The sequence below is a fragment of the Enoplosus armatus genome, chromosome 17 (assembly GCF_043641665.1).
Source record: "Enoplosus armatus isolate fEnoArm2 chromosome 17, fEnoArm2.hap1, whole genome shotgun sequence".
Lineage (NCBI taxonomy): Eukaryota > Metazoa > Chordata > Actinopteri > Centrarchiformes > Enoplosidae > Enoplosus > Enoplosus armatus.
In genome coordinates this window covers 19,857,823-19,885,643 of record NC_092196.1, presented here as the reverse complement: position 1 = coordinate 19,885,643, position 27,821 = coordinate 19,857,823, and the positions used below count along the sequence as shown (strand labels likewise).

Here is a 27,821-nt window from a genome sequence, read left to right as displayed (position 1 = left end):
CTCCGTCAATCCCCACTCACAGTCAAGATTAAGATTACACCACACACACACACACACACACGAACATGCACTCAAATACGTCACATACACAGTAATTAATGTTCACTTGCTTGCAGATGATATAACACAGAATCTGTCACAGTTGTTGAGATACAGCTGAAGCTTAAGTTATTAAAGGGGGGGGGGGCCACGGATCGCAGAAATTCAAGGTTGGAGGAGTGACGCGGATTAAAGTATTTTTACCACAAAGCCACGTATCCACTGCGCTCATCTGAAAGAGAGAGGTGAGGGACTGAAGCGAGGCAGAGAGGATGGAGGGAGGGAGGGGGGAGGACAGTAGAGAGACAGATTGAGGAGGACAGAGAGGCAGAAAGCCCTGCTGTCTCCGGGCTTGTTGAGCGTCTCTCAGTCTGTAGCAGCCGTCGATACCTTCTACCTTCCTCTGAGGCCTCTGAGGTGCTTGTTCTTCGAGGCCTCGGGGCCGCCCAGCATGAAGCAGGCACCATGGGCTTTCTGGAAAACTACCAGGAGATCGACCCTGTCACTTTGAACCTTTGCATCCTCATCGCCAGCTACGTTATCTTGCTCCTGGTCTTCCTGATATCGTGTATCATGTACGACTGCCGGGGCAAAGATCCTACCAAGGAGTACGCCCCGGACCCGCAGCCGACTCAGTCTCCCATCAGGCTGGTGGTGATGCAGAGCTCTCCAGCCCCGGTGGGACGGTGGGACACGGCCAACATGATCACAACCTACCACGAGCCAACGCACTCGGACTTCAGGGAGAAGAAGAGCACGATGGTCTGAGCGAGACTCAGCGGACTCACCTTTGTACATACCTGACCCATTTTTTTTGTACATACGTTTCTTTTTACATCTCATCATTTTTCACTGGGACAATGCCAGGATTTGACCTACACAGGACCAAACTGGCACGGTAAGGGAGAGTGACATGTGTTGATGCCTTTAAGTGCTGTGTGAATGCACCTGAAATCCCTCTTTATCTCGAGGATCTGAAGCCAAAGCCTGCAGTCTGCAGTGGAGAGGAAACGTCACAACTGATAAAGTACAAGGAGTAAAGAGGGCATCTCTGTTATGTTGTGTTGTGTTGACAGAGTGGAAGAGAGCTTAAGGATTAAGGTTAGGGAATCATACAGAGAGGTGTAGTGGAGGAGAAAGTTAGTGTCCTAACATTAGATTTGAAATGAGGCATTTTATGACCAACAAGAGCCTTTAAACGAGGGAAATACTTGTCGCACCTTCACGTCTTTGGACTTTGTTCCTCTTTTCCATCATTTAGATAAAACTATTATCTCAACTTTAACTACCTTATTGAAATCAAAGCTGCATTGCTTTTGATCGGCTGCCATTCAGGGATTAGCGTTCAACATTTGGTTAAGTCTGGACGGACAGCAACCGCTTACATAACATCGAAGAAGTGGGGTGTGCAAGGAAGTGGTTGTCAAAGCGGCAGACAGCTGGGTGAAAGCTCTCCCATCAAGGTCCTGACCCACAACGTCTAGATTCTTATTTTGAGACGTGTGTCTTTAATCACCCCGCCCACACAGCAGGAAGTTGTTAACCCTTCGATTGATTCAGCGGTCCACTTAGCTGCCACTGTACAAGCAGTTGTTCATCTGAAACCAACGTCAAGAAAGGCTCGAGCTCGAGAGCGTTTCCTGTCTCCCATATCGCTCCTATCACTCAAGTGCAGATATGGAGCACCAGCTCTGTAGAAACAGGCAAACAAAGTTTTGTGTAAACAAGAATGAAGCACATGATAGCTGTGTTTAATAAGTAAATGGAGTACAGTTGACATAAAGCTGCAGGGCTGTCGTCGGCCTACGCAGCCGTTTCCTCAGTTCAGGATGAATAAACTGACCATTAAGTCTTGATGAGAACTTGTTATGATCGATTTCTCCTCTAATGCACTCAATATTTATTCTCTCAATGGCCTCTGCCATGACTTCGCTCCGATTATATTTGGCATCTGCTTTCATGCTCCAAACTGTTTTACCGGCCGCTCATAGTAAAGGATCTTGCGTGCAGCTTCATGCTGTAATCTGTGTCGAGTCAGGCTGATTAGCAGTCAGAGGGTCTGAAATCAAAGCAGAGATTTACTGAGTTATCTGGATAACTGTGCCGAGTGAAGCCCCAAAGCCTGTCAAACCTGAAAGAAACTTTGCCAAGTTTCACTCAACAAAGTCCTGAAGGTGAGTCACTGAACCGGACTCTTGGAAAAGGAGTTTTAGTCAGACAAACATTTCCTGGAGACAAGGCTCCTCTGGAGGTAAAAATAATCCTATGAGTTGATTTTAAACTCAGTGGGTGGAGCCTAAACGCCAGCAAAGTGATGACACATGGAAAGCAAGTTAATGTTAGGGAGTATATAACATTATTTATTATATATACGCACTATATATATATTTTAATATAGTGCATTTGCGCAAGCTATACATATTTACTTACGTTAGCTAGTTAGCTTACCGTACTATCACAATTCAAACTATCTTAATCTAGATTAAGTTTATACCGCATTCATGTTGGAATTGATATAATTACTATTTTCTAATTTGTTTAATAGCATTCATGTCAACGTCCAAGTTGTAATTATGGCTGGAAAACTGAGTTTGTTGTTCAAGTTAACAAATTCAAATGGATAAAGTTTTATTTTGTCCACGTTAAGTATTCTTAACCCTTACATCATATAGTTGCAAAAACATTGCTAATAATTCAAATAAGGAGATTGTTGATGTATATATATATTTATATTATTTAATTTATGATCATAGTTTGTCTGCGTTTTTAAATTGCGCTGCAGAAAATGTGGTTCTTTGACTCCGGCCATTCAGATATGAGGATCCATTAATGATGTTTTCAGCCCGTGGAACATATCGAATCTACGAACAAACGTAGAAATAATACTACATCTGTCTATCTGAATCAGAGCTAGTACAAGGAGAGGCTATACAGGCAGTCTAGTACCTGATTATTCAACAGCTTTCAGTTTGAGCTGCCAACACTCAACAGAAATAGATCTCGCCGCTCTGAGAACTCTTACAGTAAACATGGACACCAACCTGGACAGAGCTCAATGTAATCCTGCTACTTCTGAGAAATGTGCAGTAAATGGAGGTCAATAGTATTCTTTGTAAAGTTTGTAAAGGTAAGCCAAATAGCATCGTATAATTTTAAACTGGATTTTATGTATGTGCATCAGATCCCCAGATCTCATTTTAATTTCTCATATATTTTACTGTTCCAGTAAAGACTGACCACGCAAGAGTAACTGTAAGTCATCAACTGTCCTCCATCCCAAGCCTGCCTCTTGGTGTCTGCACAGCCAGCAGAGTTCAGTCAAAAAACACAAAGTACCATGTTTTATAAGACAAGGACCTGTTTGTGTAGCCTTGAATAATGCCAGGCTAAAAACTGGCTGCTAGCTAGAAGGTTTAGGATGTGACCAGACAGTGAACTTACTGTAAACAAAGAATGGAAACACCAGAAATCACACCACTACTTTCACTATATCCTGCACACAATCAAACACCCTCATCACTCAGCAGCACTTGTATTACTGTTGGTTCAGTCATGCTTTTGCTTTAAGTTGTGGTATTACACACATGTAAGTTATTCTCAGAATTAAACGAGAAATAAAGTCAAACTTCACCTCTGACACCAGTTTGTGTTCAACCTTGTAAAAGCCAGATATCAAACAATGTGCGTCATTCATGAATGTTTATTTTTCTTCTCTTTAAATATCTTCATTAAAACAAAATAAGAACATATATGGATAAGATGCCAATCGACAATTATAAGTATTGTGTGCACAGAAAGCCTCTTCCATAAGGGCACTCCCACCTATACGTCTGACCTACAAGACCAGCACGAGTTGTTCCACTAAAACCTGCACATTTGCTTCAGTCATCCACTAAACAAGTGTCTCCGCAGTTTGTAGTATTTACCTGCGAGGGATTCCGATCTTCGTTCTGTTTGTGTTCTCAGTATGAAATGATAAGATATCCCAGCAGCTGAGGGGTAAAGTTTAGGACACTGAAACCAGGTCAGCAGGTGTCTGATCCTCATCTGTCAATGAGGCTGTGCCAATAACCTGAGCACGCCTGACCTCTGACTCCGGACTTATCAGGCTGATAAGATATTTGTTTTAGAAATTGCTGCTGTGTAATTGTTGCATCGGTGGGTCATTGCTGAACCAATGACACAATATATAATATATAATATATGGCAGAAATTTCAAGTGTTCCCTGGAAAATTAAAATAAAAGCAGAAACACATTCTGTCTGTACCTGTGAACATTTGTGGGATCAAAGTGTGAATCATTAATGAAGAAGACCACATTTTTCTTTAACTGAGACAACTGCAATTAGCTCCCATTGACAAAATGAAATTCTGGTGATACAAAGAACTGAAACGTGAGAACAACAGTCAGTGTGGTATCATCAGGTTTTTAAACATATATCAGTAGCAGTTGAGGTCACAGGGCGACCCAACCGCAGACACTCCAGCAGAGGCAGAGCAGGTGGGTTAACTTTACTCCACACAACGGTCAATGAACTGGCTGAGAATCAACAGCTAGTCCAAATGGACAAAAGGCGAGAATGCAAAGGCTGAACCACTGTGGGAGCGGGCAAGTTAGTTTAAAAATACTGTACATGGTCAGTATAGAACTATGTTCATTATCAACCCTTCTGAGGACCCAGTTTGATTGACTTGTCCTTGAACCTCCTATTACTTTGTGGGCAGAGACATGACCCCTTTTTTTTTTTTAACTCTAATTAATTTTAAGTAAAGTACTGTTGACCTTAACATGCCCATCCAACAGTCATAGTTCTTCTTTTCCTCAAAACAATCTAAGAAATGCAAAAAAGGAACTCTTCCCAGGAGATTGCACAGAAACCTGAAAATGTTTTAACTTTTCGGGTTTCAATCGAAGTGAATGGAGGCAGAGAGGCAGAGAGTGACTATCTGCTGGAGTGTAATGAGACCGCACCTTCAGAATGATGAAGGTGTGATTTGTCCTGCCCTAACAAGCTCCACAACACTGGTAGGACAGAAGTGATCCAGATGTCGGTTAAAGGGGAACTCATCAAAGTCTGTTTATGTGAAACAAGTTGCATAAAGTCTCTTTGTGTCTGGAAAGAAGGGAGCTTCCCAGACCTCTGTGGCCCCCACCTCATCTCATCGTTACTAGCATAACACACCGCAATCTCTGACCCAGCTGTCGGCGGTTGGGTTGCATTGTGGGTAATGTAGGAAGAAAAATGCGTGGAATGAAAAAAGGTTCTGCTGCATCAATCCTTTTTTTCTTAAATGGCTCATCATGAGTCTGACAATGTTATAGCAAATCTAACTCACTGCAGTACTCTTTTAATCTCATTCTGTACATTCCCAAATAGTCCTATAATCAGGCAAAATAAGTGAAAACATCTGTGTGGCTTTCAAGTAAACCGCTCTAACTCTAACATAAATAATGTACCCTGACCTCACTCACAAAACCCAAACCCTCCTAGTTACATAAAGAGACAGGAATAGGCGTAAACTGATGCAGCCGCTTGTGTGACGTGAGAGTGCAGGTCAAACACCAGGGAAACTCTATCCGCCACCAAACAGAGGAGGTGACAGCCAGGACAGAAAGATATCCTGACCTGCTGCCGACCTGCAGCTCTCACGATCGCACCACGTCGGAGGTGTTAGCGAAGCGGCATGGAGGGAAAAGCAGCCTGGAGCCAGAAACAAGGAGACACTGACATATGGCCTCTGGCATTCTCCCGTTGTCTGTGCTAATGTCCTTTTTAAAACCCCAACACAGACAATGAGCTCTCTCTCTTCGCCTGGATCAATCCCATTCTCTGCTCTCACTGGTACAGCCACAGAGACCAGTAGCTCGTGCACCACTCTTATGTGAATTTGTAATTCAAGAGAAAGTGGTTATCCGTATCTGATTATCTGAAGAAAACAAAACATTTGTAAGAGGACAGATGTTCAGGGTTCATCTTATTTATTTCTTATTGAGTGTATCAGCATGAACTTCATTAAGCCCGAGGATTGGACTTTGGTCTTATATAAAGGCTCTGTTATATGTAAGAGTCACTGATCAAGTTACAGTGCTATTATGTAACTGAGCTGTTACAGCGTGACACTGTGTGTGCAGTTCACTGTCTGGCTGTGTCCCTTTGTCTCCTGCAACATCAGCCTCCGATGTTTGCCACAACTGTACCCCCACGTTTACACCATGTCCCTGACACCTGCTACAGGAAGCAGCCCGTCTTATCTTTCTGTCCACACGCAGCAAATCCTGTCCAACGGTTAAGTTGTAAATAAATCAAAAGGTGAATTAGAATTAGAGTTAAAGCAGCAGCTCGTCTCATGTCACGGTGAGTTTAAGCCGTTGACACAATCAGTGTGGTGTGTGTTGCGTCCTCCCGTCGGGGAGGAACATCTTACATAACGTGTGTGACAGGACACGCTGTATGATACTGTATGTACAGAATCTGACAAAAAATGACACGCTCAGATGTGTTTGTTAACCACAGTAGAGTAAAACATTGGCACTCAGTTTGCATGTAGGTTTTGGCTTATCCAACTGTACATGGCATGGCTTTGTCAAGTACTTATTCCAGTTATTCCAAACAATAGTTGTCAGTCCAACTATTTCATTCTTACTTTCAAACTAAATCTACTCGTCTCCCAGATGTTTGTCATTAGAAGCGTTACAGTCCGTCTTTATGTATGAAGTTAAAGCCTGTCTGTAATTTATGTGATAGATACGTTTCCAATTTAACATCCTGTTCACAAGCTGTCAGATCCTGGGGCTTGTTGTGCCATGTTTGTCTGTTGAAATCAAATCTAACTGCGTGTTACTATTTAAACTGTATTATTTTTTTGATTAGACAAAAGCCACATAAATGGATACCACGTCCTAATAAGTCACCCTTTATTAAGGGGTTATACGTTGTAACTTTATTAAAGGTTAATAAAACATTTACTAATGCTAGTTATAAGTCATTAATAAGAGCAACTTATGGGTTAACAAATGACTTTCCTCCACATGTACAAAAGCTAATGGATCTGGCGTTAATTTACAGGTCTTATTGATGGCTTTTATGTATTTTTAAAGCAGTCGTAAAATGATTTATTAACCATTATTAAAGCCATTATTAGCCCTTTATAAAGGGTGCCTTAGAAAGTGGTAGCAGAATGTGAACAGGCAGCAGTTTTGCAGCTTATTTCCCTTTTTACAAAGGAATGTTTTGTGCTCATGACATAACCATTAAAGTGGGCGTGAAAAAGTCTTTAAACATGCAAATACAATCACAAACGGGTCACTGAACATAAACAGAAACCACTCCCAAGTCACAGTAAAGAGAACGAGTTAAAGTTCAACTCTTTCCCGGTATTTCTATGTGTTTATTTATCTACATGTTTGTTCGTGTCTAATAAACGGAAACACCCTCAGTCTTTAATATTTGCATTGTAGAAGCAGTGAATCGTCTCCAGGACCTACCTAACACCTGATTGGCCAGTTTCCCGGTCGTCTCGCTGCTCATTGGCTCAAACCGCTGTCACTCAACGTCTCACCACTGTTTGGGCGGTGTGGCACAAAAACAGAAATCATATTTTTGAGCGGCTCAGCGGGGAGCAGCTTGTTATCGACCGGGGGAGCTGCGTGCTTGCGGGGGTCTTTTCGGTTTGTCCCGGCTGCCGCTGGTGCTTATGGATATTTCTAGCTTAACGAAGAGGCACTGAGCCAGTATTTGTTACAGGATGGTTTTAAGAAAGAGGCTAAAACGGTGCCGTTGTAGAAGGAGTATTAATGGTGCCGGTGCCTTGTAGCTGTAGTGAAAGTTAGCTTATGAGTAGCATCACGTTAGCTGACTAGCTAATGCTAGGCCTTCCGTTTCAGTTTATTGTTTTATTCTTCTCTTTGTAAAAAGGGCTTTTGTAGCTCTTTTGTTTGCGGACGTTTGCTGATCTTTTTGTTTGCTGCCTGTGGTGAACAAGGCGCTGAAATGAAGAGAGTAAACAGCTTTCAGAGGTGGGTGAAATACAGTTTATCTCACTGTATAAATAATGTTTGGGGGCTGTCAGATATTGCTGATAGCACTCAGCCATATTAGTGTTACAGTGCCAGATAATTGCAGCGTTGTCATTGTCATAAACCTGTTTTCCTTTCAGGTGGAGTCGCACAGCAGTCATAACTTTGTGGCTATCAAGCTAACAAAAGAATTTCAAATTGATGCGTTTTAAATTTTGAACGTCGGTGTATCAACTTTTGGAGAAGAAAATGATTGATATAATTTAATCACGTCTTACATTAGTTGATTTAGTGTCCATCGGCTATAATTTTGCTAATTATTAATAATCGTGGAGGTCATTTATCGAGTAAAAGTGCCGCTCATGTGTCAGATGTGTGCGGACTTGTTGCCTTCATGTTGTTGTAAATGGAGTATCTTTGAGTTTTGAACTGTTGCTCAGATAAAACAAAACACTTGAAGATGTCATCTTGGGTTCTGGGAAATTTTTTGAAGTGACATTTTATTGACTAAAGTGTTGTTTTAACTGGTAGAAGAACCTGTACTTTGTCACATTTACTATTGTCTGTCAACACAAACGTGTGCAAGAGTAGTAGCTATGAATATACTATTAACATTATGTTATAAAATGTATTATTTTGTCAAGTTATAACACAACATATTGCAACTATAATTGTGTATAGTTGATTGTTTGAGATCAAAGATTATCGTTATTTATTTTACTTATCTAACCTCTTGAGTGTATGTGACTTGGCTGCTCTATCAAACGTTATATCTGTAATAACATTTACGCTTGTTGGTTTGCTTTCTTTATTGTTCTGAACGCTGTAACATAGTGAACATCCTTAAATCAACAGTCCTCTTTTGAGAAGGACAGAACCACAATGAGGGTTTTGTTGGTAAGAAGCAGAGTCGGCCTTCCATAGTTGTTCATTTGTTGTTTTGTTTATTTGTGTGTGTTTCAGGTTCATGAACAGACGGGCCTCTGCTAACTGCCGCTACCAGCCCACCTGCTATGAGCATGCCGCTAACTGCTACACCCATGCAGTGAGTGGCCTGACCTTATTCTGTGATGCAGATGACGTCATCTCAAATACGTTGTTTCAATGGTGTTGTGATTTCGCTCCATCTCTGTAGCTCCTCATTGTGCCGGCCTTCGTGGGCATGGCGTTGCTGTATCGTCTGTCAGACAATGGCTGGGAAAGGATCACTGCCTGGGTGTACGGCATGGGCCTGTGTGCCCTCTTCCTGGTCTCCACTGTGTTTCATATCATCACCTGGAAGAAGAGCCACATGAGGTGAGGAGGAGCGCGATGACAATCATGTTGGCGGAGAACCAAGACTGACATGTTCCAACAGAAGCTGTCATGGAAGCTATATATATATATACATGACCTACTTGCAAATATATACATAATGCACGAGGACACAGTGTTGACAAAAAGAGAGAGGGACACAATCAAACCTTTTGTAATATTTAGAGTAAAATCAATGATGTACAGTTCAGCTGGTTTGGACGTAGAATATCCATGTGCACTTGGGGAATAACAACACTACATTAATACCTCACTGTTGACAAGGATATTTCCATCTCTTTGCATTCTTCAGCTTCCTTCTGAGTCTGTGTTGTCTTTTTGGCCTGCTGTTATTTTGGTTTCATGTTTCTCTCATTGCACACTGCGTTCACGGGTTGAAGTGTTTCCTACACTGGTTTCTGTGAGTGTTGTTGGAGGCAGTGCCGTTATGTCAGACAATTACGTACTTTTAAAAAATGTAAACATGACTTTTTAAAATTTCTTTCTTTAAGCCTTTTTAATTTGCAAAAGTAGCCAAAGCTCCCAAATGTTAAATGTTGTCTAAACACAAGAAGGTGTACACAAATTCAATAAAATACAGTCCAAAATTGGCAGATGTTTTATTTAAATCACGATTTGATCAAAGAATAAATGAACTAAATAATGAATCTGACCAGACATTTTATACCAGCTTTACGCACTTGGTGAGCAGCAGCAAAACCGTATTAAGATTTGATACCCAGCCCAACTGACGACAAGTCAAAATGTCTGCTTTAGATTTTTATATGAGAGCTCACAGTCAAATGAAAGACAAACAAGTAAGAATAATGATAAAAAAAGCGTCTGCTTTTTGGCTTCAAGCATATTTTAATGTAGTTTGAGGATGACTGTCGTCTGAATGAGCATTGCACTGTTTGTACTGTGGTGGTTCTTTTTCTATAAAGCTGAAATCTGTGTTTTATTATGTAAGAGATGCTCTTCACACTTTGCTGCTGCTACATGTTGAAACGCTGACTTGAAGCAGCCTCACTAATGCAGCTCTAGATGATCTGTTGTCTGTGCAGTAGTTTGAAGTACAGCTTCTTACAGAGAACGACTCCGTCTTCAGCGGAAACATGAAATCGCTTCCTTGTGAAGCAGAAATCAGATGCAAATAGTGTTTCTGCTTTTCATATCTGACTGTGAGTAAAGGAGAAACAACCTGTTCACCTGTTTGTTTCAGGTCTGTGGAGCAATGTTTCCACATGTGTGACCGAGTGGTCATCTATTTCTTCATCGCTGCCTCCTACACACCGTGGTGAGTGTCAGGCAGAGGGCAGTGTATACTCAGAGGGGCTGCTGTCATAAATGGAGGCCTAATGTCGTCGTTTTGCTTGTTTCAGGTTGAACCTGCGTGAACTGGGGCCTCTAGCAGCACACATGCGCTGGTTTGTGTGGCTCATGGCTGCTGCTGGAACCATATATGTCTTCAACTATCACGAAAAGTGAGTTTTTTTCACCAAGTGGTTGTGTGTGTTTGTCTGTGACGGGAACTACCAGTGAATCTAGAACACCGTGTAAAACCTCCTCATTAAACTATCCAATTAGATATTTTTTAAACATTTTTATTGATGTTTACAATAAACGCCGAATCACCTTTAAAGCTCCAAAAATGTGAATTTCTCTGGTTCTCTTGGTCTTAAATTTAGTATATTTGACTTTTGGAATATTGGTCATTTTTCACTATTTCCTTACATTTACATACGAAACCGATGAATTGATTAATTGCGAGAATAATCTACTGTTTATTAGTTTAAAATAAAATAAAATAAAATAACCAAACAAACATGGGTCAGATTACAGAAAGTAGCTGAATTAATTAAAATGTAAAAATGAAATACAAAAAAAAGTAGTAGAAAATTGATTTGTTCTACACAGCTACTGTTCCAGAAAGTTAGAAGGATACTGTGTGAGTTTTAGTCTGGAGGCCGATCTCCTGATCTGTACCTGAAGACTCTAAATCCCTAGTCAGTGCTTCATTTCAGTGTTTCAGTCTACATTTCTGGCTCCAAAAGGACTTTATTTCTTAGTGCCACATGTCTAAAAGGTGTCTACTAAACTGGGTTAAAAGGTGCAACCTGAAAAAACATTTTCTTATTATTGGTGCTTTACGAACACAGTTCAGTGTTTGCCGTTATTAGTTACTTTAAACCACAAAGAGGTTACGTGTTAACGGTTTAAATTACCTTTAATTCAATAATATTAATGTTAATTCTGTTTTGTTTGTCTTTACAGGTATAAAGTTGTTGAGCTGGCCTTCTACTTAACCATGGGTTTTTTCCCCGCATTAGTCGTGACGTCAATGGTAATTATGAGACGATTATTTATTAATTTATTTGCAGTCACATTCAGTTTATTTGCATGTCCTGAATCATCACGTCACTGCAGGAGGGTGGAGGCGTTATGAGTGTGTTTTACGTCCCATTCTTGTTGAAACCTTACAGCAGACTGAGGATCAGTTTAACATCAGATTTATGAATAAACGTGTTGTGATTCATATCAGAACGTCACGCAGCGCATTGTGGCGCTAAGTCTGTTAAACAAAAGCATAGTTAATGTTGTTCTGTGAGGGTTTGCAGGAACGCTTCTGCTCGATAACATGTTAAATCTGTTTTTGTTTCTGCTGCCCTCTTGTGGTTTCAGTGAACATAGCAGCCTTATATCTCATTAGCACTATTATAGTTTAAACAACAACATGTTCTACAGTTAACACTGTACTTGTTTGGCATTTAATTTACACAGAATGTATTAATTGCACATGCATAATGGATATCAAACTGAAACCTACTGATCCTGAATCTGTCACCGCACCCACGCAGTGCTCTTTCTATACATATATTTATTTAACCTCCTGCTTTTGCACATTAACGCCACTTTTCAGAACAATAAATTTATTTATTTATTTATAAGTAAAGAAAGTAAAGCACATTGTTTAAGCCTTTTGTTTATGCCTTCTCTTCAGTTGAAGAAAATGAAATGTACATGCTGTGTACACAAATCCCACTTCCAATTTAAAATTTGGAATTTCCGTTTTTAAAAAAAACGTTAACAAGATTAGAATTTTTTTAAGTATACTTAATTATATCGTTATCATTATATCAAACCGCAAAGACCGCCGGTTACATAACATTTACTTCCTGTTGATTTGTGCGTCCTGCAGAGCAACACTGAGGGGCTCCAGGAGCTGGCCTGCGGCGGACTCATCTACTGCCTCGGCGTGTTCTTCTTCAAGAGCGATGGCGTCATCCCCTTCGCCCACGCCATCTGGCACGTGTTCGTGGCGCTGGCTGCGGCCGTGCACTACTACGCCATCTGGAAATACCTCTACAAGGCCCCCAGTGCCGACACCCTCCTCCAGTCGTGACCACAGCCGGGGCTGGACGCCGGTCCCCCACCCCCCTCCCACCCCACCCATGCTCCCGAGCAGAGCCGCCTGCACACCGACTCTCTCAACTGCCCACTGAAGCTGCAACCACAGCTGCAAAGTTTACGAAAATAATGACCATGAATTGTTTACTGTTTTCTAACGTGGAGGTCAGCAGATTTTTCAGCGTCTCCCTGACGAACAAAAGCTACTTTCAAAGCTGTTTTGTACAACTTCAGTGAGGGAGGGAGTTTTGACTTTTTACAATTAGCCCTGGCACATTTGAGAAATTTGATAGCAGCCTTTTGTATCGCTTGAAGTGAGTCACATTCCACATTGGGGTCATTTGTGTGTCGACACCTGAAGATTCATTCATCTCAGCTGGTGATTTGAACACTGGAGATTTAATGAGGTGCTAAAAAGAGTATCATCTGAAACACTTGAGTCTCAGCACCAATACCAAAATTATCCTTTTGATTCTTTACTTTTGAGAAATATAAACAGAAGTATTTTCATCATTTAAAAAAAAAAAAAAGAAACCAAAGATCTCACAAGCAGCTGTACAAGACGTTTGAGTAAAATAGTTTAAAATTTGGCGAAATTAGATTTAAATCAGGAATCTGATGAAAGAGTAAGATGCCAACTTTTGGAAAGTATGGAGGTCCGATACCCAGCTCTTTGAAGTGTTTAAAGTCGTTCAGGTAGGAAATCATTTATTTAACGATAATTCTCAACCCATCTGATCCAGATTCACTCTTTTTTTTCTCTTTTCTTTTTTTCTTCCAATGCATTCTTTCTTTGTGATCAGTTTCCAGAGAACCAGTTTCTTTAAGTGTGTAGCGCCCCCTGCTGGTGGGCTAGTGCACGAAGGGGGTTGACAGCATTGCGGGGTGAGTGGAGGCGGAGTTCATGAGCCAAATGATGAGAGAAAATCAACTCAGGCGGTTTGATGAGACAGAACTTTTCCACTTTATTATCAATGTGAATGTGTGTGTGTGTGTGTGTGTGTGTGTGTGTGTGTGTGTGTGTGTGTGTGTGTGTGTGTGTGTGTGTGTGTGTGTGTGTGTGCACGACCTTCGTACTGTAGTCCAGTATCACATTTCCACTGACTCTCGCTCAGCTTTTGATTCGCACCACTAGGACGAGCAGTGTTTCCTGTCTGTGATCGGTGGAGAAACCTCATGTTCGTGTTTTTTTGTCTCAAGCTGTCGGTTTTGTAGATTTGCTCAGTGGCTCATAAGATGACCTTTCTGTTGCTCTCCTCTTAGTGGTGCACGGAACTGAACGATTGCATATTTCTTGTTGAAATGGTTTCCTCAACCACTCTGTTTTGTAATGTTTGTATATTCTGTTCTTTGCTCTGTTCTTTACATTGACCCTGGCCTTTGGAGGGATACAAACCGCTTCCTGTCTGTTCCATTGGCCGTTAACGGTGCTGCATACACATGAATGCTCCTCCATTATACTGATTATCACCTTTCTAATGTGACAATAAAAAGACGATAATGCCCCACGTCTGAGCCTCAAGGTTTCCTTTTAAATTCTGTTTGCATTAATTGTTTTTTTTTTATCACACATCTTTTCTATTCAACAATGTTGTGTTAACACAAGGCGGCCATACAAGGACTACGCTTAAATTAGCAAAATGTACAACAGGGAATATTCGATCAAAGAATCCTTAAAAACAAGGCTAAGAATCAGACTAATAGTCCACTTTCAATCTTCAGTACTTGACACTTAATTTAAACACAGAACACAGGTACACATTTGCTAAATGTTGTGATTTAGATGAGGAAATATCTAAAAGAATGATTAAACCAAACTCAGTGCCAAATTTGAATACTTTTAAAAACCGCCGTTTTCAATGCTACGGATACATTTTAAGCTTTCCGTCATGATTTGAAGAAAACATTAGTAATTCAAAAAAGCACTCTGCATGGATGAGCACAGAAGCGAGACACGTCAGAAAAGAACTGGGATTTTTATTAGACACTACAAATTACAGAGAGACGGAGAGGCCGAGGGCTGAACAGCACAAATAAATGTTATGCATCCATTCCATGACAAACGAGACCGAATACACCTTTCTGTTGTATTTTTATACACTCTGAAACAGTCTGTTGGTGTTGCCATGAATACAATGGTTACAAGTCTGTTGCAATGTCCAAAATAAGACATGAAGAGTTGTCAGTGTATATATTATATAGATGTTTTGATGCACTAAGAAGCCCTTCAGTGCAGATCTGAACCTATCCGATTGGTGCAGTGATGAGAACTTTACATTGCTGAGAGACTGGGGAACAGTCAGTGTATTCAAGGCACTGGAATAGACTCAGAATTATGGTTAACGTTTCCGGGTGAGGTAGTGAAATCACTCGACAGTGAGGTAATTTTGGGATACACATGGATTAATTATTGGCTTTTTCCTATATATATATATATATATATATATATGTATATATATATATATTTCATAAAAAGATGCTCCACAGATTCAGGAGGCATCGTCTTCACTCTTCTCTACAAACCCTGTTCACACTCGAGCACGTCTGTGCAGATAAGACGCAGAAGGGAAACACCCTCTAAAGCGGAAAAAACAAAACACTAAGACGATAGTTTGTGGTAAGAAAATAATCATTTTACGTCGCACACACCTTTGGATCGGATCAGTAACGTCCAACCGAGCCTGGACTGGGTTTTGACCTACATATCCGTATCTGTTTTGTTGGGCCGATGTTGTCTTTTCTGATTGTTTCGTTTACAGCTGTTTTCTGTCTTTTCCACCCTGAAAACAACAAACACTGATGCCTCAAAATTTGAAGACGTCGGCACAAAAATATGGAAGTCCAGGGCTGCCACTCTTTATATGAAATGATTTACTCAAATTTGAATTTGGGTGAGCATGATGTATTCTACTGAATTAAAAGGGGTAGTATTACATTTTTTTTTTGCCAAGTTCGATGAGAAAATCACTACTTTTCTCATGTCTGTCCGCTAAGCTGCAGCTAGCAGTTGGTTAGCTTAGCTAGGCACAAAGACTGGAAACGGGGGAAACAGCTAGCCTCGCTCTGTCCCAACTGACCAGCTCCTCTAAAGCTCACTACTTATCATGTTACATCTCTTTATTCTGTACAAAAAAACCCCACAAAAGTGTAAAAACATTATGAGACCAAAGTCGTGTTGTCACCATTAGGTTACCAAGCAACCAGACTCCAGGAAGTCACAGCAACCATGCAGGAAATATGCATACATAAAACCAAACTGTTGCTATCACACTTTGTGTTTGTGTACAGAGTTTAGGTTTTGTTTCCTTTGGACAGAGCCGGGCTAGCTGTCTCCCACCATGTAAAGCCTTTGTGCTATGCTATGCTAAGCTGTTGCTAACTGTAACTTCATATTTAATGCACAGACATCAAAGTGGTACTAATCTTCTCATCTGTCAGCAAGAAAGGGAATAATATCCCCAAAAATGTCGAACTATTCCTTTGGATGATTTCATTTAAATATCGACAGCTCTGGACTTCCGTACAAATGATCAGAAACGTCAACATCAGCCCTCAAAAACATGAAGCGGTCGCATCCTCGTCTCGGACTGATTTACAGCATGCAGCTCTACACTACAACACAACTAACATTTGGGGGGGGGGGGGGACTTCACTGCAAGAAATAAAGCTTCCCAGTGTCCATCACTCAGGCTCAGGGACACGCTACTACTGCACTGGCTGAAGGAACCAAACACACTCAGAGCAGCAATAGAAACCCAGCTATAGATTTCCCTTCCTTCATAGTAACTTCATCCCATCAAATCAGGTCAGAAAGAAACAAGACTAACAAGCTGCGCGGTTACAAAAAGCCTCGAAAAGGTCCGAACAATCGGCACTGAAATAAAGAAAAGCCTGGATGACCCTGGATGATGGTTTCAACACGAAACATGATGAACAAAGTGTGTTCTCTTGTCGGATTTTGAAAAGGGCACAGCTGTACATTCTCTCTTCAGGACTGCATTTTAGAGTTAAATGGGATTTACATGACATGGGAGCCTAAAGGTGGCGCCAACATAAGCAGGAGTGTCATAATAATAATAATAATATTCATCATGATAATGCCCAGGAGGTTTGGGTGCTGCTGAATATCCACAAATCTCTGTAAAACTACCACATCCTAGCTAATATAGAATATCAAAATACCACTATATGCATTTGTCTTTGAGTTATATACTTGTATTCTTTAATAATATTCTGGATCTGTTGTGCCTTTAAAATACATAGTTCAGTAATGTATAGGAAAAATACTGTACAAAAAGAACAACTTATAGAATAGGTTTATATAAACATATCTCTTGTAACCAATATATCATCTCTGTTGTGAATTGTTTGGTCTGCAGTAAACAAATTGATTGGGTTAACCACAGTATTGGACAACACCATCCAACTTTTGTTTTTTGTCAACATCTTTTACATTCATACAGCCATCTTTAAAAAGAGGGCAAACGTAGAGCTACAATGAGAGACTACAGACACCTGTATTGATTTCTAAAATAAAAGCACTCATATTAATCATGCTAAGTTAGAAGCAAAAAGAATTATCAACAACTTTGCAAAAAAAAAAACAAAAAAAAAACAAAAAAAAGATTTGCAAACTGCTTTTCGTTCTGTGAAAGAAAATCATGCTTAAAATCTGAAAACAAGGAGGAGGCTAAACGACAACAATGTCAAGAGTAGTATTAATACTAACAATTATATCAACAGAATACATATATATATAAAAAAAAAAAACAACAACAATCTTCCATCTGAGAAATAAAAGGTTGATAAATATGAGGCGGAGGAAATTTTGAGCGAGTGGAAACATTGAACCGGATCCGATTGTGAGACACGCATTAGTGCAGATGTTAACTAAGGTCATCTTAGTTAACAGAGGTGAGGGGGGGGGGGTCTGGGAGCAGGGAGGGGGGAGGGATCTGTAGGTAGTCATGTTAGTTTAGTTCTGGAGAGGAATTATTGCTCAGTGTCCGGTTGACGAAGAAAAACGAAAAATGCAATCTTTTTTAAAAAACGGCAAATCTACGACACGATTGCGCCGTCCGCAGTTCAAATACTGAGAGTGCTGTTAGAGGGGAGCTGCGAGGGTGAGACAACCGAAACACAACGTGAACATGACGGGAGAAAAACAGAAGATTTGGGGTTGTAAGCAGGCTCTCGGACACGTCACATGGTTATAACACAGAAGAAGAAGAAGAAGAAGAAGAAGAAGAAGGGAAACAGGAAACAACAGTTTTCAGTCCTGATCTCACGTATAAAATCGGTATGAAAGTGAACAACAAACAGCATGGCATCATTTCTCAAAAGTGGAAGGTAGCGGTGGACTCAGTTGGTGGGTTGGCTCATAACTCCTCACAGTACATTAAAGTGGGAAGTATGCATGTGTAAATACATATATTTATCTATGTATATATATTTAGTTGAACGATGTGTACAGAAAATAAGAGAAGGAACGGACAAATCGAAGCTTATGATAGATGTAAAAATGACAGTTATAATACCTGAATCATACAGGTGTGTGTTGGTTTGGGTGGGGTGGGGGGTGGGGGGAGACAGGAGGTTTGGGGGAGGAGGACGAAGAGGAGGGGGCGGTGGAGGACGGGGCAGTGCCACCAAAAGAGACACATTGTCCTTCAAACTGGAGGGAAGGTGGGCCGGGGTAGTGAAGTGGGTGTGGGTTGGTGGTTGGGGTTTTTGGGGGGGGCTCACAGGGGCCCGTGTCGGGCCTCGTATTTAGCCACAATGTTCTTGCAGCGGCCCAGCTCCTTCCTCATGTCCGCTACCTCCATGCGGAGAGCGGCGTTCTCCTTCTCCAGAAAGCTGGCCCGGATGGCGATCTGGTTCTCCTTCAGCCGCCGGGCGTCCCGTGACCTCTTGGCTGCCACGTTGTTCTTCCTGCGCCGGGCCCAGTACCTGTCGTCCTGAGGAGCAGAGCGCACGGGTCAGCACCGAACACCAGAACAGTGTCCATCAAAAGATACTAACGCAGTCTAACACACCAAAACAAAATCACCACTGATATGACTACAGCAGAAACAGTCGGCATTTTAACAAAAAGTGAAGTGGTTTTTGAAATGTGCCTGATGTTTCTGGTCTGTTTATTCCGTTGCTCTCCTCTTCTGTCATTTTATTTCTTTCAAACGAGTTTACAGGACGCCTGCGACCCATCAAGAGTTTGACAGGGGTGGGTATCAAACCTCAAAATGTGCTGAAAACTGTCGAGTAACAAAAGCTGGCATCAAACGATCAGATACTTCTTGATTTAAATCAAAAGCTTTTGTACAGCTGCTTTTATTTTGAAAACATTTGATGACTCATTTTGTTACATGAAGAAAAGCTTGTGTTTTTATGTTACATTTAAAAAAATGATTATTTTTGTTTTAATAACAAAACTCAGGTATCGTATCGCCACTATTGGTATTAAGACATGTAAATAGAAGCTCTAAATGTTTATTAAAATTAAAGAGTCACTGTTTCTTGTAGACTGCCACTTCAGTATCCTCATGTTTGAGAATGCAGCTTGTTTGGCTTTCAGCCCATGGTCTTCCTCCCCTCAGGGTATCACTTGCCGGAGACCCTCACCTGCTTACATAGCACAACTGCTAGGCTACTTTAATATATATCACACTCAATCACAACGCAAGTCAGACACTATGATGCTCCGGACCTTTGCTTGAGGAAATCTTCTCTAACTGGACCTCTTTGAATTTTTGTTGAAGGCCCCTGATCTAGGCCAAAACAATCTAATCTCACAGCAGCTCACCTTCAGGTCTTCGGGGATGAAGACCTTGCGGGCTTTCTTGATCATGGGTTGCGGCTTCAGCTCCTCGGCGGAGAACTTGCGTTTCCTGGGGTCGAACATTTCCTGGCCGGGCACGCTGGACAGAGCCAGGTCTGCCGGGTCGGGCTCGTAGCTCAGGGGCACCTGGATAGACTCTGGGTCGATGGGGCTGGGGGTGTCCCGGGCTGAGGGCAGTGCTGCAGGAGGACAACAAAAAAAACAACACACATTAGCAAATACACAGAATCATCCTATTTTCTTGAAAAGCTGCTGTAAAGAGTGTTGAAAGCCTGTAATTCTCTGGCAGACAGAAGTGAAGTCAGCGGGACGGAAACTCTAAGAAGCTCTGAATGTGACTCTGATGGAAGAAATGGCTTCATTAAAGTTCAAGGTGACACTTCCATTTGGGGTAATTGGTTATGTAACATCATGAGTGAGTCCTCATCGGCAGATCTTTTCTGTGAAGCTCTTGCAGCTGGACAGAGGACACAGGAGGAGCCTCTTGTACTGAGCAGGAGGCCTCTGGGGGGGGGGGCTGAATGCTGCCTTTCTTCCCTCCGAGTTCACATGTTTGTGTGTTTAAGGGCTGATCCATTAAGAAATGTCAGACTTAACGGTAGAAGAACAGGCGACTACCTTCCTAGAAAAAAAATAATGTAGAAGCATTTGCCTCATCCGACCAGCAGGTGGTGCTCTCACACAAGCTTTAAAACCAGGTAGACACGCTGAGAGATCATTTCACTAACTGTTTTATCTTAGGAGCTGCAGAGTTTGTCAGCTGATCTCAAACCAGCAGATTTTGTCTTTAAACTGTGGACGTGATCTGCTCCTCAGCGGGCCGACCGGTGGAGGCTTGATCCGGTTCGTTACCCGGCCTAAATGGAACAATTTGTCTGTGGTTCATTACACTAGCACTAATTTGTTTAGTCATTCAAACCACACCTGCACCGCCCCCCCTCCCCCTTGTGTCGCTCGTAGACTGGAAGCAGCAAAGTGCAGCAGGCTCTTTTCATTAGCTGCTGATGTTCTGGCAGCTTGTACATCATGACCTACATTTTTGCACGGTGAGTCTGCCGTGACAGCCAGTCAACGCCGCTGACCTTCAGTCAGTCGACACAGTCAAGCTGCTTTCTGCTTTTGGCTGCTGGTGGAGATTTGAGAAGGAGCCATCAGATCCCTGCGTACAAACTGTGCTCAGTCTGTGCTGTCTGTCCATCAGGAGACACCCAGAAGAAGTGATGGACTTCTTCATCACAGAGACGTGAAAACCTCCACTGAGTGCCAGGCTGACTCAGATTTCTCTGTTCACAACAAGGAAAAAAACCCAACTAATTATCACCTCGTAAAACTGAGCAGAAATGTGGAAAAATGTCCCGGTGGAAACAGAACGACAACAACCCTCTCAGACACATGTTTCGCATATATGCCTTCAACAGATGTTGACGTTGCAACTCACGACACACAAGAAGAAGGGCTGGGTAAGGTTGCATCTACATGTTCTCCTTCGCAAAAAAGTAGTGCCACACAACAACTGGCAGTCTAAAACTAGGAAAATTGGACTATCTGATCAAATAATAAGTAAACAATAAATCAAACGTATTGTACCCAAAGACGTGGGCGGCATGGTGGCACAGTGGTGACCCGAAGGTGCCAGCACCCTGCGTGGCAGCTCGGTCGCCATCGGCGTGTGAATGAGACTGTAAAGCGCTGTATAAGTGACATCATTTACACCAAAAAGTGTTTTTCAATCAACGAACTGATTTATTGTTTAAGCAGTGCAGTAAACAAGCCTACGAACGATTTGATACTCTGAGCAAAACAGTCTTTTTTGTTTTTTTATCCATTCATTAATTTTCTTTTCTAGATTTATCACTTAATTGTTCGGTTTATAAAATGTTCCGCAGGTGACGGTCAGAAACACAAACATGTTTAACTTAAAATGATATGAAACATTACGAACTAATCGGTTCTCAAAACTGTTGCTAATCTTAGAAAACAAAGACTTTTCCGCCATCAGCTCCTAGAATTTCTGACCTTTGGCTGAATCACATGACCACTCACATTTTCACTGTTGAGGTGACATGTTGCTCAACTTCACCTCCCACCTTTCTTAAACTGAGCACCGCCAGAGAAGAAAGCTACTTACTCACTAAAACTAGATGCTGTCTGAGACAATCTGAGAAGCTAATCACCTGTACGGGCCGTTTGGATTCTAATCAGCGGAGCTAAAACACGGCGGCATGGTCATGGGCTAAAAGTAGACGTACCAGCCCGCTCGTTGACCTGTAATGTCCTCAACTAATGTACGACACAGTCCAGGGGCCCCCTCTCCTCCTCCTCCTCCACCCTCCTGAACAGGAAATCTAAAATTAACAAGCCAGGAGAGGTAGTCCAGAGCTGACCTACAAAGAGCTGTGTGAACGCTGGACTAAACGCTCGATTAAATACCTGCAGAGCTTCATTTGACGTGAGAGTGTTTATCTATTTAGAGGTTGGTGCGACGCTACATGATCATATCTGAGTTACCGCGACTGCTATCATGTGGCCGTGTGGGTGATAATGCTACAGCTCGTGATACGCTGAGCTGTTGGTCGTATCTGAACTCTGACCTGGGTGTAACGCTGAACAGCCAGCTCTTCCTCTCAAAGACTGGGGGGCTAAAGGGCAACAAGATGTTCTTCTAATTTGCTTTACTGCAACTGGTTCACATGAAGTCATTTTCTATATTTGTGTTATTGTCAACAATGAATTGATCCCTTACTACCAATATGATATCTGACATGTCTTCTTCCCCTGTGCTGTTTACTAAAAACTACAGTGGGCGTCCTTTAATGAGATTTTTAGACAATAAGAAAAATAAAAGTCACACCTGTCCTCCAACTGATTCATCAACCAGAACCCACAGAATTGATTTTTGTTGACATATGACACACAAGTCAGGAGGACTTCATTCCTCCGGGTCATTCGTGCAGGACATGCTGGTCCACAGGACACATGACAAGACATTTGAGACGAAAGCTTCTCTGGGTTTTAAGAAGCCCCGTCCAGAGGAAACTGGCCACGACAACAATGGGAAAGATAAAACTCAAAGGATATGCAGTGCAGGTCTGATAAGCATCGGCTCGACAGCCTTCTCCGACACTCAAATAAACATATGAACTCCACATTTAGCTCCTTGGATGTCTTGATTTATGTTTCTCGCTGCACCTTCTTTACTTGAATACCACACTAGAATGCACCACAACACACCCTTTGACCCCTCCTACGTCTGACTTCCCCTTTGGACCCTGCCAACAGCACACAGGGGTCCAGCTCCTGAAGCAACCCTGACACAGACCCTCATCGTCTGCAGGCCGCTCAGACTGAGAAAACCCTGAAGCGCCATGTTTGTTGGTTGGTTGTGATAACAATGTTATCAGCCGCATGCTGTATTGATTGCAAGCAGAGCGCAAGCACAGAGGTAATGTGGGGGCTGTGGTGGAGTGGCTGGTTAAACGAGACTCTGCGAGCTGGAACAATATTGCGTGCACGTGACAAAAGCACACCAGAGTCCATGTGATCTCTGCAGGGTACAGCCTGTGCCTTGGCTCCGAGTCCAGGCTGTGTCGGAGCCAAGCCCGGCCGGGGAGGGAGAGGAAGACTGGACGGGAAGTGGGGGCGTTAAAGGGAGAGAGGAGAGGGGAGGGTGAAAGTGAGAGTGAGAGTGAGGGTGGGGGGGGGGAGGGGAGGGGAGGAGGGATGAGAGGCTGGTAGGTTCATGCCGTGACAAGCTCCTGTTTGCAGCTCAGCGCTGCACACGGCGCCTGCATGTGTCCGTCACATGGCCCGGCACGCTGCAGGAAACCCCAGCCGCTTTCACGTGAGAGGTAAATGTGAAGACGCAGACAGAGAGAGACCCAAACAGAACACACACACACACACACACACACACACACACACGTGCACTGAGGCTAGAAGAAAGTGTACTATACAGATGCACCTCCTCTGGAGCATCTGTTCATCTGGTTTATCTTCAGCTGCACTGTTCTCAGATCTAACCTCAGCCTGCTCACCTTTCTAGATGCGGGAATAGAGTTATTAAACCGACATAAGAGACATTTGTGAAAATATCATGTTACATGCAGCTTCATGAGGGATTAAAGACATTAAATATTGATTCTTCATTTTTCAGCTGCTTCTGGTTTCTTTTCCTTCTTACAAACTGGGGCTAAATGACATGAAAATCTATATCCTGATGAGCTGCTCAAACATTGAGTCTATTAATCAATATAACAATTATCTGTTAAATATTCTATTTAAGTAATTAAATTAAATTAATATATCAAACATCCTCAGTTTTCCTCTGTTTTATATTATTGTCAAACTTCTTGTCTGTGGGTTTCGGGCTGTTACGAGCTATTTTAAGACATGACCTCGGGCTCTGGGAAGTTGTTTTCGGCATTTTTCACAATTTTTTCAACATTTTATAGACTAAACAATGAATCATTTCATCAAAAATAACAGTAGACATTGCAGCTCGAGGTTACACAGTTTCTTATTGCAGGATGGAAAAAGGAAAGGAGGCTAAAAGGACAGCGTCCACTCAGAGTCATTATCAGACTGGTTTGAGGTAAACATCAAATAACCTGGGATTTTTGAATGGAGCACAGAAATTATAATTATTATTATTATCATTATTATTATTATTTTCAGAAAATACACCTGATTTAAGTTGTAGGTTTCTGTTTGAACTTCTAGTCAGATGCCATTGGTTGTTGTAGCTTTTCTCAGTTTAATTGAATGTGATGAAAACTTTGATATAAGTTTACTCAGTTCAGTAAGGAATGATGTATTAACCACGTGTTTACAATACGTCCTCAAGGTTTCTTCCTTCCCTATCTTCAAACTAAGACGCACCACACTGAGAAGTGTCTGTGTGGTGGCGGATCACCAGCTGTGGAGATCTACAAACATCACCACCCAAAATCAAGCAAACAGGACCGGACACATTTCATGTATTCAAGCCGATAAATCACCGACATCAGCCCTTAAAAAGTTGACAGGATGGTCAGCAAACACCGTTCATCCTCCATTATCATCCAAACTGTTGAGTCTCCACGCGACTGCACAGCAGGTTCATATGCATTTAACTGATTGTAGCTCGTGTCATTTACATATTTGCCTCATTGGTCCATTAACACACCCGAGTGACGCATTCACTCTTCAGTGGAACAATATGTGCTGCTTTTCATCTGGACTCCACCTCTTCAACGTTTACAGGTAAAACAGGCATCACCCCCACCCCCACCCTAAACACTGTGTCTGTTTATCTGTCACAGATCCTCAGATCATCCCCCGGGAGACTTTTCGTGTTAAGTTTGGAGTTGAAACACTCACCGTCTCCGGCGGTGTGGCCGGGCTTTGCCGTTGAGAATTTGCTCTGCTTGTGTTTACAGTGAGGGTCGGCCCTTTAAATGATTCAAATCGTTCTGGTGTCTGGTGTATTGAAAACCCAAATAGTGTCTGGCAGCAGCTTAACAAACTAAGTTACACAGTTTAACACTTCTTCAGTCTAAATACAAACTGCCTACTTGTGTCAGCTCATTACAATAATAAGATTTCGCATTACGAGAAGCCCCCTTTGATCACCACAACACTGAAACACTGGAACTTAATACATAATGAAATCAATGGGTCTGTGTAAGCTTTTAGGTTCTTAACACTGCCTTTGTGGACATCCTATTGTACATCCCAAGAGCCACGTGAAAACAACATGTATTAAAAGGCCTTAAAATTCATCAAAAAATGTATCTCATTGAGTTTGTCTGCAGGACAAAAGCTAAATGTAGTAATTTATGAATCACACGCAAGCAGCTCTAAATCAGTAATTACCAAACTCTGCCAGCAATTCCTGAGAATGAAAATGAAACCAAAGCCAACTCTTACAGAGGAAAAATGCACCTTTCCAACCACAGCACAAAAAACCTAAAAGTGAATACGACTCATGACAGTCAGCCTTTTCTGCCAATCATGAATTAGACCGTGCTGCATCCTCGAACTCTGGGACTCCAAAGTCCAGCTCAAGTTTGTCAGCGTGTATCTAACCTGTGGTCAAAAGGTCTAACTAAGAGAAGCTAAAACAGCAGGAGTTACGTGAGAAACGGATCTAAATCAGCACTCTAAGGCGACGCATTCAGAGACCCAGGACGTAAACCACAACAACCTGTTCTCGCTTAGCATCTGTGGGCTGACATTTAATTTAATAGGTGTGTGTGTTTGTGTGTGTGTGTGTAGCAGGTGAGCAAACAGCACCACCTTCCAGAGCCTCCCCTGACATAGAGGAGGTGTGAGTAAGTGTGTGACCACATGTGTCGCTGCATGCAGGTGTGATTCCTACCTGCTGTGCTGGGGCTGCGGAGGCAGGTCTGAGGCGCCATGCCTGTGTGAACCGAGGTGGTGGCGCGGCTGCTGAGGTCCACCACAGAGGGTGTGGGTGGGGCGGGCGGAGCAGGCGGTGGGGACTGCTGTGGCGGCTGCGCTGCCTGCGGGGCCTGGTTGCTCTGGGCTGTGTTGGCGGGGATGCCGTTCTCTGACAGGAACTCCTCCAGGTCCATGTACTCCAGCTGAAAGTTGTCCCCATCGTAGGGCAGGGTCTTGTCCCAGAGGGTCGGGCCAAGGAAGGCCGACTGTGGGTGGTTGGCTGCGCTGCTCTCATCGTCCAGCTTCTTCTCTTTCTCCTTGTCTTTCCCAAATCCTGCAAATGTTTGCACACAGTCATTTCATTGTCTTTCAGGATCACGGGTCATTGCATGGGTATAAATAGGAAGTATGCCTCTGGCTTCATCTTAAAAGATCACTTCAACCAATTTACAAAGGAAAAAATATTAAATTAGGAACTTTTTCATTTTCTCTTGAGGTTCATTGTCAAGGCATGTAGCGGTGCCATTTTTCAGTGTGAGCTCTAGCAACTAAATTCAATTCTCCATCGTATTGTGGAGGTCACAAAACAAACAAAACCAAAAACTATCTGCATGAAATGAACTGTTTGTGTGAACTGAGCCTTTAAGAGTTAAAACTAGGCATCCATTCATGTTCTGATAATGTGATGTCACTCAATGCATGCAGCAACACAAACAGAGGGAGCACTCTGTTTGTGTTGCTGCACAACAGCTTCAGAACAGAAGAGACGCCCTCTGGAGACAGTTTGTGGTATCACTAATATAAATCCCACTGAAGACAAGAGGGTTTAAAGGTTATAAACGTACCTCCGAGCTAAAAACAGCGCAGTCACAATAACAACACATGCAAACCGTTCTGTATTATGCTACTTTAGATAATGAGTATGAGCTAAAATAGCTTGTTAGCTTGGGCTTAAGTCCACTTCAAACTGTCAGTCAATTAATATTCAGCCGAGACGGTCAACACTGTGTTTTACCTATCTCTGCAGCGCCTCAACTCATACGGTTATATTGTTTCTTTTTCGACAAAGATCGTACAATAACCAGAGGCGTCACTCTCAATGGATTTAGTTAGCCTGTGTCCTTCACAGCGTTTCATCTGTCAAAATCGTGGATGCAGAGAGAGCGCCACAGAGGGGGGGGCGAAAGCCGAGTGCAAGTCAAGTTTTAGCCGCTTAATAACGTACCTTCATCGTGATGGAAAGGCAGCTTCAGCGGGTTTTCCAGCAGGGATTTCAGTACGCCGTGAGTCGGCGGCAGGAAAGTTGGGTTTATAGGAAGAGGTCTGGCCATTTTCTCCATATGTCTTGAAGGGCAATTTGAGAATAAAGCTCGCAAAGACACGACAGGATTCCCCCCCTAACGAGAGGCGACCGAACTCGCTCGCCGGCCCGTGAAGATCCTCGCAGACGGGGGAAAAAAAAAACGACGCCGGGTCTCGGAGGGAGAAGACGGGACTCCGCGCAGCAGCAGGACGGTGAGCGGCTAGCTGGCTGTCTGTCGCCGAGGCTGGCTGGCAAATAGCTGGAGGAGCAGGGCGGGGGGGTGGGGGGGGCTCTACACTTCTCCACTCATGTGGGGAGACGGACGCCGGTGACGTCAAACCAGCGAGAGGGCGGGGAAAGCTTCTCGCGGCGCGTTCAAAGCGTGTGGGAGAAAACACCGTCACACCTCTGGGCGGCCGCTTGGAAAATGTTGCCTTCAAAGACGGTCGGACATTTGGGTGTCACTTCAATGTCTGAAGTGACCAAATTAAGTACAGATATATGCCTTTTCACGTTTGGTTTGGATTTATTCTGTAATAAAACAT

At 42.5% G+C, this 27,821-nt stretch overlaps 3 protein-coding genes across 6 annotated transcripts; 2 read left to right on the top strand and 1 right to left on the bottom strand.

The window, feature by feature from the left end:
* The first annotated feature begins 504 nt into the window (after positions 1-504).
* LOC139300813 (small integral membrane protein 36-like) lies at positions 505-807 on the top strand. Its single transcript, XM_070924004.1, has one exon. The coding sequence runs from the start codon at positions 505-507 to the stop codon at positions 805-807; it is 303 nt and encodes a 100-aa protein (XP_070780105.1).
* Positions 808-899: 92 nt separating this feature from the next.
* Positions 900-14,265, top strand: mmd (monocyte to macrophage differentiation-associated). Of its 3 annotated transcripts, none has more exons than XM_070923032.1 (7): positions 900-937; positions 9,020-9,101; positions 9,192-9,352; positions 10,572-10,646; positions 10,732-10,833; positions 11,624-11,693; positions 12,549-14,265. In XM_070923032.1, exons 1-7 carry the CDS (start codon positions 900-902, stop codon positions 12,750-12,752), a joined length of 732 nt encoding a protein of 243 aa, XP_070779133.1. In that variant the 3' UTR covers positions 12,753-14,265. The 3 variants fall into 3 exon arrangements, with proteins under 3 accessions (XP_070779133.1, XP_070779132.1, XP_070779134.1); XM_070923031.1 differs by lacking the exon at positions 900-937 and adding an exon at positions 7,712-8,056; XM_070923033.1 differs by lacking the exons at positions 900-937; positions 10,572-10,646 and adding an exon at positions 7,712-8,056.
* Positions 14,266-14,714: 449 nt separating this feature from the next.
* LOC139299841 (hepatic leukemia factor-like) lies at positions 14,715-27,489 on the bottom strand. Of its 2 annotated transcripts, XM_070922772.1 has the most exons (5): positions 27,199-27,489; positions 25,951-26,307; positions 22,178-22,183; positions 19,557-19,771; positions 14,715-18,714 (listed from the first exon to the last, which is right to left on the bottom strand). In XM_070922772.1, exons 1-5 carry the CDS (start codon positions 27,311-27,313, stop codon positions 18,499-18,501), a joined length of 909 nt encoding a protein of 302 aa, XP_070778873.1. In that variant the 5' UTR covers positions 27,314-27,489; the 3' UTR covers positions 14,715-18,498. The 2 variants fall into 2 exon arrangements, with proteins under 2 accessions (XP_070778873.1, XP_070778872.1); XM_070922771.1 differs by lacking the exon at positions 22,178-22,183.
* Positions 27,490-27,821: the final 332 nt, after the last annotated feature.

What these genes read in the sequence shown, in the direction of transcription:
- LOC139300813 (XM_070924004.1), top strand. Translation starts at nt 505, where the DNA reads ATGGGCTTTCTGGAAAACTACCAGGAGATCGACCCTGTCACTTTGAAC.
- mmd (XM_070923032.1), top strand. Translation starts at nt 900, where the DNA reads ATGCCAGGATTTGACCTACACAGGACCAAACTGGCACG. An exon ending in CACAGGACCAAACTGGCACG is followed by an intron (nt 938 to 9,019) that starts GTAAGGGAGAGT and finishes TGTGTGTTTCAG; the next exon opens with GTTCATGAACAGACGGGCCT. An exon ending in GCTGCCTCCTACACACCGTG is followed by an intron (nt 10,647 to 10,731) that starts GTGAGTGTCAGG and finishes TGCTTGTTTCAG; the next exon opens with GTTGAACCTGCGTGAACTGG.
- LOC139299841 (XM_070922772.1), bottom strand. Translation starts at nt 27,313, where the DNA reads ATGGAGAAAATGGCCAGACCTCTTCCTATAAACCCAACTTTCCTGCCG. An exon ending in GCCTTTCCATCACGATGAAG is followed by an intron (nt 26,308 to 27,198) that starts GTACGTTATTAA and finishes AAACATTTGCAG; the next exon opens with GATTTGGGAAAGACAAGGAG. An exon ending in TCATCCCCGAAGACCTGAAG is followed by an intron (nt 18,715 to 19,556) that starts GTGAGCTGCTGT and finishes TCTGCTCCTCAG; the next exon opens with GACGACAGGTACTGGGCCCG.